The sequence below is a fragment of the Pygoscelis adeliae genome, unplaced genomic scaffold (genome assembly GCF_000699105.1).
Source record: "Pygoscelis adeliae isolate BGI_AS28 unplaced genomic scaffold, ASM69910v1 Scaffold167, whole genome shotgun sequence".
NCBI lineage: Eukaryota > Metazoa > Chordata > Aves > Sphenisciformes > Spheniscidae > Pygoscelis > Pygoscelis adeliae.
Window position 1 is genome coordinate 7,905,787 of NW_008825428.1, and position 14,690 is coordinate 7,920,476.

Genomic DNA, 14,690 nt, shown 5'->3' on the forward strand with positions numbered 1-14,690 from the left:
ACCGCGCCTCCCCCGCTGCCGGTACTTGCTGCCTGTGCCTGCAGCTCGAGCGTCGGCACAGGAACAGCTGAAGTACCGCCTCTGGGGTACTCTCCGTTCCGTACTCTCCTCTGTTCCTCAGCCTAAAGCTAAAGCTAGACCGGTTAGTGTTACTGTGCTACTTACTGTAACGAAGCACAAAAAGGGCGGGTTACTACTTAACGTTTCTTAGAGAAATGTAGGCATTGGGGAAGTGATTCAATAATGGACGACTTTAGTGTAGCTCAACTGCAACCAGCTTCTTATTTACACCTACCAAGCTCCCTTTCCTTGCTCTTGGTGACTTTTGCTGGCGTTGTGCATTTCTTCAATTCTGTCCCACCACATAGGTAAAAAATCCAGTTACGGCAGCTTTCCCTTTGGCTTTGTAACAAAGCACTACCTCTGGTCTCAATCTTCTGCAGCTGGCTGAATTAACAGGAAACAAACAGGATTAAAAACCAGCTAACCTACGTTATGAGATGAATTAGAAATTCCACTGCATTTGCTACCTTACTAGTCAGATGAAGTCAGCCCCTCTTTTCACTAATCGGGACTTTCAAAAACAGAATCGAAGTGATTTTGTCCAAGATGCAAATTGTTTTCCAGTTCATAGGTCCACCGCTCCTATTTTGTTGTAGAGTTTTGTTCTCGGGCAACTGCTTGAAATAGCAGTCCAGAAACCAATGGAAAATAACACTTGCTCTTACTCAACAGGCCTGCCATCGTACAGTGACTTGACTTCTATTGTAGCAGTTCTCGTCACTGCTAATGACGATAGTACTGCTAAGGAAGACTATAGGCCACTAGCAACGTGCTCAAATCTCAAAGTTGTCCCCACTTTTTAGCAAGTGATTATACTTCCCAAGGTCCCTTCCAGTATGAACTAATTCACGACGTAAGTCAGAGTGCTTCAAAAGTCTGTCTTGAGTTTTTAAATCAAAAAGGTATTTTCAGTTCTCAGAATAGCATGCCACATCTACTTTTGTAAATTTGACAATCCCACCCCTTTCAATCAGCATATAAATGTCCCCCTTATTCAAACATAAGCACAAGTATAGAGGGGACTTATTCATGGGACCAGAATTTTATGTGTTATACACAAAAAAGAGGTACTTTCTGGAAAATTCAGTCTCATTCCTCCTTACTTTTTAGGTTCCAAGCAGAGGAGACCTTCATATTAATGCCCTGTAAATCACACAAGTAACAAAAGAAGTATTCACCTTTTGCGTTGTTATTTAAATATGAACTTAAATCTGCAAAATAAATACAAAAATCAACACAAATATTGCTTGTGAAAACAATGAGAAAACATGACAGAACAATGAATGGTCATACAGAAGTTTTTAATGTTTGATTACATCATCACAGTAACCAGAATTTTTACTGTAATGATATGCAGCTCTACCACACTATTATAAATAAAAACATTAAGATCAATATTAAATACAGCTCTAGGCAACATCACAGATTAACAGAGAATGCATTCTTCATGAACCAGTAACTGCATGGTTTTTAAAAAAAAAAAAAAAGAAAAAGAAAAAAAAATGCTGATGCTTTCCCCCTCCCATCCACCACTTTTTTTTTTCAAATTCATAACTTGAGTAAGGCGCTGGAAGTTTTACGTTAGAAAATTTTTGTTGCACAGCACAGGCACGCATACTTCATTATCAAACCTCTTAACGTATGTTTACCAGAAGACATTTTAAATGTCAACAGGGAAAGCTTAGCAGGTAAGAAGAGCAAGCAGAGATGCACGATTCATATGCAGCACTCGGGATCCATATTGAAATTATAAAACACAGCAGGGGTGTGAACTGTATTTTAATTTACAGTACAGTCTGTAGAATTAGATGCAAGTTAATACAGTACACATAGCAGTGTTTTATGAAAACATCAAATGGCAGAGGTTTCCAACCGATGTAAAGCAATTTTTATACGTGTAGTGCGTTTATATTCTTCCACTGTAGAAAGAAATTAGACACCAGAAATCAGCATCACAGATAACTTCCAGAGCTGCCTTCTGTAAATGGGCCAAATCCTGCTCTTTGTGAAGTTGCTCTTCTGTAAAGATTCTTCAGGCTTATGCAATGTACATTTTTGAAACACTAGCACTGACTTCACGTGGAAGAATACAGCTAGCTGCTGCAACGCTCCCATGTTAACACAGCCCCAATGCCTGTTTCAGTTCCAAACCTGTTTTTAATACAGGGGCTGATCACCACGAGCCTACTGGCACCTTTCACTTTCTACTGGTTCCAGCTGCTGCAAGAGATGAGATGATGAGATGTAGATGGCAGTTTTATACTCAGAAAAATCAGTAAAAATTCAGCAGAGCACTTAAGCACAGGCATTATTTTGGAGCTTGCCAGAAGTACCAGAATTTCATTTCAGTATGTTACTGTACTTAAGATAAAGTCATACCGAGTACTTTGTGAATAAAGATGTTTGAGGTAACACTGATGAATGCCTTAGAGATACCTAGGATTATTATTTTAGACTTTTAGCAGTTATATTTTCGCAGTCTTGTGGGCATAATTGTTAAAAGAAGGACATTTTAATCTAACCCCATATTATAAAGCATGATTTTTGTCAGCCAGATTTCTTAATTTTTTTCCTCCCAACTTTAGGCTTATAGCATATTGCCTTTTTTCCTCTGTATGTGTTTGTGGTGGTGGTGGTTTGATAAAATGAATATGAAACAAACTAATCTAGTGACTGGAAGGAAGAAAGTAAAGAAGTCAGGGATCTGTCAGTTCACCTGCTAGTGTTGTGTGTTGCTGCTGAATTTTAAAGTCCTGCCAAAATTTCAAGTACTGGATTCGATTCTGCCCCGCTGCTCATCTTCTGTGGCTAGGTATCATTTACATCTCTATATGCTTGGGGGGAGTGGGGGGGGGGGGGGAAGGGTCAAAAGCAATCTAATAATTATAGTTGCTTTCTTCCTATTATTTTAAAACCCTGCAGTTTTTTAAAATAAAATTTTAATATTACTGTTCCAGTTATCTGCTAGTAAAGGAAAAAGGAAATCTCAAGGTAACGGCAGTGAAAGTTGCATTTGAAAATGCTCTTAGATGGATGTTGGATCACAAAGAAACCATTTTGTTTAAACCCTTCATCTAGTTGTAAACATTTGCTAATCCTCCATTACTTGCAGAGGATTATGAATTATTCTATAAAATCACATTAAAAAGGTAATTAGTTATGTGAGATATTAACTGATTCATATTTAATAATTTTTTAATCCATACAAATATAAATAAAGAATGGTAAAACTTCAAGAAAAATAATATACATTTAGTGCAAGTTATGAGTTAGATTTCTTCCTACCGTGTCAGCAGTGGAACGTCTTTTGTGGAGAAGAAAAAATAAAAATGACCGTTTTCAAATTTTACAGGGGGGGGGGGAAGATCTCCAGTGTTGTAGCATGCAGTTTTTACCAGATACACGTATACAGAATTGTTCCAGCTCTTAACTAGTAGAATAGCAGTATTTTTCCTTATACTGCACAACATTGGTATATATCGTAGTGTTTTCAATAATACAAAAAATTGCATAAGACCAGGTCGCATTATTGATAACTTTCTGCAGCAAAAACAGTCTTTTTCTTTGAAATGCTAGTTTCATCTGGTTTTTCTCACATCACGACAGCAGATGGGTTGAAAGAAGTCTCACATGGTTCCTGCACGGTGTTTACTACCTGTTCAGTCTGTTTTTGTCGCAGTGGATCTGTACTGCCCCAAGCATTTCATGATGTACAAACTTACACGTTTAATGGCACAAGAAAAACCTCCCTTCTTGTGATCAAACCTCAGTAACTCACAGTACATCTCAATATGAGAAACAACTGCTTCAAAAGGGCACACCAATTTTAAAGAGGCTTTGTTACGGCTCAGGAGAGAGAGAGAGAAATAAAGCTCTTCTGGAATGTAGAAAGGTGACGTGAAATAATTATACGTTTCGTGAGTTAACACAACAGTTTTCAATGGTAAAAAGGGCAAGACCTTTCAGTCTCCGTAAGATGGCTCAATTCGGAATGATCCCTCCAGAAACAGGGACTAATAACACATCTCTTCAATGCTGAAGTACCAGGCTGGGGCTGGAGAATTGCGCCACCTCGCACGGCTCACCCACTGCACTATCATGGCAGACCTGACGTCTCGGGACGCATCCAGTGCAGGACAGCAGCTCTCCCTTCCCACGCTCCCATCAGCCTTCCTCCTCGCCACATACTCCCCCAGACCAACTCCTGATTTCCAGCAGCACTGTTACGCAAAAACCCAGCTATCGTCTCTGATTTTAGGAGCATCCCCCAGACTAAAGTGTTGTGCTATTCAACAAATGAACCTCCTCTTCCGTTTCCTCTCTCTCCTCAGCTATGGGTTTCAGTTGAACATTATTGAGGCGGGGTCTTGGTTTGCCGTCTGGGCCATATGACGGAGGATATCTTTTTTTGTTATAATGCCAAGGAGGCGCCTGAAAAGGATAAATGGAAGATCGATATTAATCCAAGCAGGAAAAGAATAAAGCGGAACAAATCTGTAGCCAAGTCCTTTTTGTTGACAGGAATAGAGCAAAAGTAAACAGCCTGATTTTCTTATTTAAACAAAAGCATTTTATTAATCAAAATATTGAGGAACCACCAGTTTGTTAAAAGACAGCAATGCTGAGACACCATAGCAGATGGTCTCTGACAGCTGTAGTCCGTTTTAATGAAATACAAGTGATACAAGTAGAGCCCATGACAATTTTTATTTAACTTTTTGTTTCTACAAAAATGAGATTTTGATTAGCGTATGCCAACAAAAAAGTAACAAAGAGGGACAAAGAAAAAAGAGGTATGAAAAAGAAGTGATATTGATCCCATTTTGTAAGGGAGGCACGTTCCAACCTAGCCATCAGAAGTGACGTACCGCTTGATGGCCCAAAATCCTAATAGCAAATCAAACTGCCCTCCATTTTTAAATCGTAAGGATCCTTCCAGTCTGACGCACTGGCTCAGGCTGAACGTTATTCATAGGAGCACACTGTATTAGCCATGAAACTTTTGTAAAATAAACAATAGTTAACTAGGTTTTGGAGGTCACAGCTTTAGAAAATAAACCGTGAATAATACAAGAACATTTTCATTTTCCAGTTTAGATACTGTGTTCTTATGACAGGGTCTTCATGGCTTTTAAAATTATAACTCTGCAAAATATCAAAAAGGGTGAGACTGTCCAAAAGGATAATATCACAGGAGAAGCAAAGAGCAGAATGAACGAGCTGCTGCCCTTGTTATTCTGGTTAGTACATTTCGTTTTGTCTTATTAAAGGACGCATGAAATACTTGTGAAATATGAGCATAAAATGAGAACGTAGTTAGCATGTTTTGCACGTAAGCAGCTAAACTCGGTGGGTAGGTTTAGTAGAGATGTAACTAGCAACCCATGTCCAAATTAAGCCAAAGTCTACCTTCTATCTAAGGTTAGTTCACAACATCATGGTTAAAACAGTATCTAGATTCTGAAGTCAACAGTCGACGTAGTAGCGTGCCACGTAGTGGCTTAGGATATCACTGAACGTTTTGTAAAGGAGTACATCAATTGCTGTAGGTAACAGCAGCGGAATCACAGGACTTTACTCAATATAAGAGTACTTTTAAAAAATCATGTTGATAAAGGGGGATTACAGGGAAGATCTAATGCTGTGATACATTAAAAACATGCTTGGCTTTGCTTCTCAGAAGACATGATACTTACTTTGCTATTTAACAGCTATTTAAAGCTGTCAAGATCAGAAAAAGAAATTTGCATGTACAAAGATCTGAATTTGCATTAAGAAGGGAAAAAGTATTCCTAGCTGCATGCTTTCCCACCTGGGGAAATCAGCAGATCAACTAGATGGATCTATGTGATCTCAAGAACAAAAATACCAGAAAGTCTATTGTTTACTTCCCTTTAATGTTGTGACTAACAGTATGTCCATATTAACAGCTTAATTTCTACAAAAGGATTTTGCAAATATTGTTTCATGTTTTAATACAAATTTTTAGCATATGATGATTTCATTGTTCAGCCGATGTCATAAAAGCCCTGAACAGTTCACAAGTTTCATGCTTCCTGACTTCTAATGTGTCTAATTATGAGATCTGATATATCTAATCACCAAGGGTTCGACGTGCTGCTTTAGTTGCTCGAGATGCTCTAATATGTTCTTCTTTGTGATGATCCCCAAGACAATCCTGAAACAGATCATGTTATGCTAATAACTGTGTGTGAAATCAAATAAAAAAAAAGTTCTAATCATAATGAGAAAGGGTTAGAGTAGAGCAAAACTAAAAAAAAAAAAAAAAAAAAAAAAGTTGCAGGAAAGCTAATGAGATAATTAAATGAAAAATGATTTCAAAGTCAGTACCCTTTCCCAGACATTGCCTTTTTTCTTTTTCTCCCAAAATGATTTTGAACACAATTGGATCTTGAACCACCCCAGAGCAGTATGTTTCTCGTATCAAGTACACGTCAGGGAAGCATACTTCATCCCTTCTCCCCAAATTCACGTCTCTTCAGGTTTTAGAGGCACTGAAACTAGAATCTGCTTTATTTCCTTTGTTTCATAGTTATTTCTCCTCACACACGCAGATCATTATTCATGTTTTAACAAGCCACAGTAGACAAACAAAGTAGTAACTGTGTAAAGTCACAGCAATTGAGGTTTGAAGCTGCACTATAGAGCAGGGTTATCTGGTGTCCCTAGAAACAGACATATTCAGACAAATTTCTCATTTGTGACAGTATAAATCACGAGCAACTTCCTGAAATGGACATTCTGGTACAAATTAGGAAGAGTGAGACTCAGGTCTTAATGTATCTCTGCGTTTGTCATCAGCACCAATTTCTGCACAGTTCCTATTCCAATCTGGATTGGAACCAGTAAGTTGATGTGTGTCTTTACGTGGGTATATTCAATTTGCAGGAAACTTGCCAAAATCTAGATTAGTGCTTGATGCCACGTGGCTATACGTCATGGCTAAATACCACTAGTACGAGTATTTACTATCTGATCTTGTTGTAATGGACAGCGTACTCATGGAATATCACAAGTTTGTAATTGAATTAGGACAACAAATATGAATGTCTGAAAACAGTGAATTACTAAAGCCATCTATACTTGCTGCTACTTTGTCATAAAATAGTTTAAAAATTATAGTAGACTTCAACATAGCTTTGCACGATTAAGCTTTCTTTAGAGCCAGTTTTAACATCAATGTCAATGTTTGGGCACTCAACCACAACAGAAATGAAGAAAAAAAAAAATCATAGTAAATATTCTTCACTGAAGTTTTATCAGTTCAAATTTCCCTCCCCAAAACAAGAATAATTGCATGCCTGCACTGACGACAACATGTCAGATCATGATGTCCTTTCTCCGTCAGAGAAAGGTTTTTTAAGTCATTTATGCTTCTGAAAACATCTACTCGCCATTCAATACAGGGATGCATTGAAGAGAAAAAAGCAGGAGAACATTTAAAATAAATTTGTTTTAAAATAAATCTGAAAAAATAAACTTGGAAACCAATGTGATATTTAAATATTTGCCACTCATAGCAGCAGTCCTTTTGCCCACAGCGAAACAAATAAGTCCCACCCATTTCAGGTTTCTCGGGTTTTGTTCTCTGGACAGTGATCCTAAAGAATGCAGGTGAGCAGACAATGTTTCACTCCCCATGTGCCTTAAAAGAAGTGCTAAAGCGAAAGCAAGATACTATGGTAGGAGCTGCAATGTTGTGTGTCAAGTGTTTAATGCAAGAGATACAAGAAAGCAGAATGTTAAAGGAACAGCTACACAGAAAAAGATCATGTAAAAAAAGGAGCAGTTTAGATAAGAGGCAATTATAATGAACATTTATGTTTCCATGCCTAGGGCTGATTTATTTAGTGGGTAATCACATGGCAACTCCCTATAGTCTCATTTACAAACATTCTAAATCTTAAAATTACTTTCTTGAAATATTTTGAAGTGCAGAAACAAAGGTTGCAGATCGAAGTTCCAGAACTAGTAGCAGTTATTTAGTTGTTACTATTCCAAAATCAAGGGCTTGGTGGTAATCCCCATCAGTAAACTCCGGAAGAGGAGATATTGACTGGATCATTTTCTCCCTTACTTTTTACAAACCCAGATGTTTGCAGATGTTCAATAGCTGATACACTGCACATTGCCAGAACACATTCAAGAATGAGGAAACACAGGCCTTGGACTGTGCACCACGCAAGACTTAATTTCTGCGAGAAAAGTTGTCTCCCCTCCACATGCAAGTTGCACACACAAAACTTGCTGAATGAAAGCTAATTTTTAAAAGAACATCTTAAAATGACTGAAATCACCTGCCTGCTCACTTGGAATACAAGGGAGGAGTAAGAATTTAAGAGAGGTGCCACAGCACAGCACCTTCTTAGCGAACAGTTGGGGTCCTCGGTTGCAGTACCAAACTTACGGGTTCAGATACCATGGTCCTGGAATATATCCTGGTTCAAATACTCTGATCCTGGAAGTGAAAATTACTGTATCTAACCAAATGAACAGCATTGCTGCCATTTTACTCACCCATTGTGTGTTACAAGGCACTGCCTCAGACCCAGCTTGCGGAAAATATCCACCACTATTTCCATGGGTGTGTGGTCTGTCACGGTGAAAGGGCTCATATCAAGTATGCTTCTAAGCTTCAAAGGTCGAGGGCTTTCTGCTGGAAGCGATGGGGTATGCTGGGCAAAACAGACCCTGGAACTGCCAACAATCCCTTCCTGCTTCTTTCTAGCACTTTCTTTAAGAAAAAGAGGGGAGGGGGGAAACAGCAGAGGAGGAAGAATTTACATTCTTGGAGTAAGATAATTTAGTGCAACAGACAGATCAATCAACGCTACCAGGCTCTGATGTTATTCTCTAGATGCTGATATTCTGATATATGCTATTTTGATGTGTCTCCATAGCCACTGCCTTTTCCTTAAGAAGTGTTTGTGCAGGAATCACAAAAGCCACCTACCATACAGCTTTAGCCATTCTTTGGCTACTACCTTTCTCACTCCATAAATAACTTTTATTTATTATAAAGAGGTGGAAAGACTTAAAAACTAACGTACACGAAGTACATAGATGGCTGCTGAAGAAACTGTCAAGGGGAAAGCCAATCTCAACTGACAGCTCCCCTGTCATGATTCCAATGGCTGTAATTATTGGTGGTTTGACAAAGAACACATTTCTGATCGCTCTGAAAATGTTGTCTTCTTGTTTATAATGAATTTATTTAGCTTTGTGTGAACTGGATCCTCTTCCTTTTCATGTCTTCATCACCTTGGTGACATCAGCATCCCTCCCTGCACCCTAAACTATTTCACACAACTGACTCTCTAAAGGCAGCCAAAACCCAAGACTAAGCAACTTGCACTGTGCAGTCTCAGCAGCTGAAATGAGTCTTACCCGTGAAAGCATATTATTAGAAGAGCGTTCTGCTATTCCCCCATTTACTCTTAAGTGAATGCAAACTTAAAACAGTATCATGTTTATAATAATTTCCAAGTTTTGGACATTCTGATACATCCTACGTAGTGTAGTACCATAGTATACACAGTATTAAGACCACAGGTGAAAGTTTTGCTGAAGTAAACAGTGTTGTGTTCACAAAGCACTTTTTTAAAAAGGTTCGGGAGACTTCTGTGTCTCCTTCTCAAGTGTCATAGTTAAAGAGATCCTTGTCAATGTACAATCTTATGAATTACGAAAAAAAAACCCACGGTTGCTTAAGATGCAACTTCCATCACTGATTTCATGCACCAAATGTTACAGTTTTGTAACATTTTCTTACATAATAATGATTTTTTCCTTTGGTTATGGTAGTATCCTCAAAATCCACAGAATTTTTCTTGCCAGTGCACAAAACGTTGTCGCAAGTATCACACAAGTTCTAACACTCACCCAGAGAAAGAGGGCCCAAACAGGGCTTGCGTGCTTATGTGCCCAGGACCAAATTTCCCATTACACAAACAAATTGAAACACAGAAACCTAAAATAATTACTACTTCACTTCTCTCTTCATAATACAATCTTAGTTGTTATAACAACAGTAAATCACATACTGTCAGAGAAGTACGATATACATTTAAATTTAAAAATGACTTGGATAGTAATTCTCACAGAATCCTGCTGTTCTAAAATAAGAATTACTCAATTTTGAAGAAGAATGTTAATGTAACGTCACTTGAGGAAAACAGATACTAGCAAAACCCTCAAAACAAACAAAAATACTGGACTAGATGACATTTTGGCCTGCTTCAGTATGACAACTCTTGTTTTTTTATGACAGAGATTAACATTTTCTCCATTTCAGAGCCTGCTATTGAAGATAATCATATACTTCAATAAAGGAACAGACAGCCTGTGCAAGGTATCCGAACCTGAAATAAGTCGAGACACACACAGAGTAAATTCTGTTTTAAGCTATAAAATCATTTAAATTGGCATATATAATCATGCAATACTGGAAGATAATTACCTATTGCAATAGTTAAATCTCTTCTTAGAGCAAAGCCCACTAGTCTCTGCGATTCTTTTGACATAATAACAGGAAAACCATTATAGCTGGTTTCATTGATCAAGTTTTCTATGTCTTCGACTGTCATATTATCTTGCGTCAGAACTGCTAAAGGTGGATCGCTTCTTCGAGGTCTCATAACATCAGCAGCCAGCGTTGTGTGAGTAAATTCTTCCTTTGCATCCAAGAAAGGGTATCCGTTCAGTCGGATGTGTGCCTCATAGATGCCTTCCCTACCAAAGGCATCTCCTACCCACTTACTGGTCATGACTGCAGCCATTAGGGGCACAATATATTCCAGCCCTCCTGTTAGCTCAAAGACAATAACTACCAGGGACACAGTCATCCTTGTCACGCCACCTGCAAGAAAAATGGTAGCCAGTAACATTCTAGTATCAGATAACAATGGATTTAGAATTTCCTGCCTTCCTGTTGAGAACTACAAACATAACTTTGCCATTAAAGGTCATCTGACAAATATCATTCTGTATAATGCAAACAGAAGCAGACAGGAAAAATGAACACAAAACTTCTAGAAGTAAAAGTGAGCTTTAGGGAAAACTCCTAGAAAGTCAGAGAATAAAGGGATTCGAAAAATATGTGCAGTTCTTTCACATAAACTAAGAATAAAACAATGTATTTCTCCGTACCACACCTAGGTTAAAAATACTGAGAAATGCAAGGAAATCCAGTAAGATAAGAATTTGGAAAAAGAATGGAAGTAACGCAGGGAAGTCACAGGCAGCAGCTCAGCAGCTATGTTGTCCAAAGGATTAGGAATTTAATGCTGTTGCTGAATCAAAAAAGCTAAAGAGAATTCTGAGCTGATGAAATACCTTTCTTGGACAAGGGGGGAAGACAAGGATTGTATTTCTCTTTTGTTAGTATTCAAGATGTTTTTTCTGCCAAGGTTTCTGATGCTGTATCTTCAGTCAAAGAATACGATCTTTCTTTCAATGCATTTGAAAGTGATTCAATTTGATCTATTAAAAGACAAAACCACCTCTCCAAAAACTAAATTTGTACCACTAGTTTATTTGGTCACTCAAAAGCACTTTTCCTTAAGGAAAAGGTCTACTTTTTTGCAGAATCTGTACTAATAGCTTTTAAGTTTAATTTCTAAGGCATTAAAGTTATAAGCTAGGACAAGACGAGACCTTCAGAAAACCTCTCCTAGTTTAGGTGCCCAACTTAAGCCTCCTTCCATGAAGCTGATTTTCAACAGTTTGTAAATCAGACTTGTTAAAAATATCTCAACCTGAACTCCTCGAATCATCAGACACTTCTGAAAGTTTTGTTTGGATTATGAATGTCAAGAACATTTTTAGCAATTCATGTAGATGTGGCAGCTGATCACGTCACCTCCTTGTAATAATTTCAACAGTACTTGACTCTGCAAATCCTCTACTTCATACGTTTCAAGAAGCTGATTTTTCTGACTGATGTAGTAATGACACCTCTTGATACCAAAAAGAGAAAGCAAACACTACTATTTAAATTCTATTTTTTATCAATTTAAATTTCACGTTATTCCTCAGATCACAAGGATCTGACCGTCTCGTGTAGAGATGTGAATGTATTATTCTGAAGAGAGAGAAGTCCATATAAAAAGGTGTTCCAAAACTGCACACGTTTATATCTTCCTTCATTTTTAATCATTATTTTGGCAGCATACAAGGAATCAGATACTTATTTACTTTGTTATATTTTCGTTACCTAAGCACGCAGCAGCACCAACCATGGCATAAAGACCAGGTGTAATACAGTCAGCTCCAACTTCACACCACTCCTTGAAAATGAACCAGTCATGATGGTAGTAAGCCAGCTGCTCCACTGCAATTCCTACAATCCTTCCTGCTATTGCTCCAATTGCCATACTAGGTATGAACAACCCAGATGGAACCTGCAACAGAAACAGAAGAGCTGTTGTCACGCTGATGGAACATACCTGATGCATAGTTTTACAAGTTTGTTTTTTTTTTCCCCAAAAGAGATGCAAATGCTCAAATTGTCATGTTAAAAACATGTAAATTGACATTGCAAGGTTAGTAAAACTTAACACAATGCTATTGATACCTCTGATCAACCTGGTTAGCTGAATCCATTTTACGAGCACGTTTGTTTGCATTTTACTGTACACTTAAGAGCAAATCTGTCGCCAACACAGGACCACAAACCAGACTCTCAGTGCCAACAGCACAATTTTTACCATATGTGTGTCCAATCTGAGCTGCGCTACTAGTACTGAAAAGTCAGCCTTACTATTTCCCAACTCCCCTATTACTTCATGTTCCTCTGAGTCAACATTCACTTACTAAACAAGCTTTGCACATAGGACTGCCTTCCCAAACTGCTTCCTAACACTGCTATAAATTAGATGGCCAACTAAACAGGTGATTTTTAAAAGAAGGTTTGCTTACTATATTGCAGTTTCCCGTACAAAGTTGTGTATATAGAAGGCTAAATAGAAAAGAAAAAGGCAGGACAACTCCCATTGCAAAAAGTAGGTAACACATTACTGTAAAAAAAAAAGTTCCAAATGTAATTTTAGTTATTTAAACTGTTTTTCTGTTATTAACTAAAACCTGAAAAGGCCACAGAGCCTTGTCATACCAACACAGCTTAGTAAAATATTACTGCAAGGCTTGCTTTTATCAGCAGCTTCATAAGGAGTGAGGGTTCATCTGAGAAACTGCTGTTGTGTATCTTTTCTCCTCCTTAGGAAGCTAATCTTCTTTCCAAAAAACATACTGGTGTCTAAATGTCTCATTAAACTGGAAACGCCCACTGCTTCTCCTCACAGCAGTTGTTAGTATCAAAATATTTTCTACTGTGACTGAGGTACAGGTCTGACTACAAATAAGTAGTAGAATTTTTACTTTTTGTCTAAACACCTAAACCCATCTTGTCAGAATACCTTCATTAAAAAATGGCACTGCTGATGTAACAGGACACATAATTTAATTTTTTTCCACTGTACAGCTGTGAAATTTCAGTATTGTGCAATTGCAAACTATAGATTTTGCCATGGAATCCAGTAGCTGGTGCAGAACTGTATTTCAGAATCTATTTGCATCATCATCATTATTATTATTGCCAATATTTATGGTTGCAAAGATGATTTCTAACAGACAAACCAAGGACAAACAAACATAGCAAACTTTGTGTTTGAAAGCCAGCAGCACAGGTTTTGGGGAAAAAATTTAATGATCCTTCATTCCCATCCTAAATTACCTAATATTTCAGTGTTGATAGAGGTAACTATTCAATGCTATCATTTTAGTGCAATATCCAAATTGTGCATTTATACCACTACTGTTATTTCCCACAATTAATCATGCATCTAAACGCCTTTCTAACTGTTAAAATCCAAATTTTTTCTTGAGTGAAATTCTTCCTCGGTGAACAGTTCAATAGCACCCTGAAAAAATAAAATTTCAGATATAAAAGTAATGGAATAAATTTTTGAAACTGCCTCAGATTCTAGTCTGCTACAGCAGCACGCCACAGAAATTCAGTCTCCACATGGAAATTACATCCACATTGTTTCTAGTCCTTTGTTAACCTAACTTTTTTATGCATCTAGCTCCTTCTCTTCTTTCCATCACATGTGGATAATGGTTACCAGTCTAACTGTAATTATGATTTTTCAGCTGCATTCATTTGCATAAGCCTCTGAATCACAAGTCACAAAGTGGTGAGGAACCTTCACTGAGAAGGAGCAAGGGAAAAAAGTTAGGTTCTGCCTTGTCTCAGCTTTCTTCTTCAGTGCATGCCAGCCTAACTCAAGTTATACTACAGAGGAAAAGATTTATTCTGTGGCACATGTATCATCTTGGAAACAAGCAAGGAATCGGGATATGGGTGCAACTTTCCACTTTTTTGGTAGTGCAGTTGCATACCAGTCAGGTTCTGAGGCAAAGCTGTAAACCCACCCCAACTGTTGATCATCAGCATTTAGACACAGTAATGAGTCTACTGATAATAAGCAGTACAGTAGAAGTACAAAACCTGGAAAGAAAATAAAAAACGAAACAAAAGCACCAAACAAACCACTGCCCAATCAGCTTCCTGGTGATCCTTGTTCATGGCAGTAAAAGCAGCAGGA

At 37.9% G+C, this 14,690-nt stretch overlaps 1 protein-coding gene across 4 annotated transcripts in view; it reads right to left on the minus strand.

Moving 5' to 3' along the window:
* Window positions 1-1,558: 1,558 nt before the first annotated feature.
* CLCN3 (chloride channel, voltage-sensitive 3) overlaps window positions 1,559-14,690 on the minus strand; it is a 58,951-nt gene continuing 45,819 nt past the window's right edge. For 2 of the 4 annotated variants that reach the window (XM_009330701.1, XM_009330703.1), the window contains exons 9-12: window positions 12,299-12,485; window positions 10,544-10,942; window positions 8,602-8,818; window positions 1,559-4,494 (exon numbers count right to left, since the gene is read on the minus strand). In XM_009330701.1, the coding sequence (XP_009328976.1) occupies window positions 4,404-4,494; window positions 8,602-8,818; window positions 10,544-10,942; window positions 12,299-12,485 (894 nt within the window). In that variant the 3' untranslated portion in view covers window positions 1,559-4,403. Of the gene's footprint in view, window positions 4,495-4,830; window positions 6,242-8,601; window positions 8,819-10,543; window positions 10,943-12,298; window positions 12,486-14,690 lie in introns of those variants that run through there. The other 2 variants (XM_009330704.1, XM_009330702.1) reach the window with 2 other exon arrangements.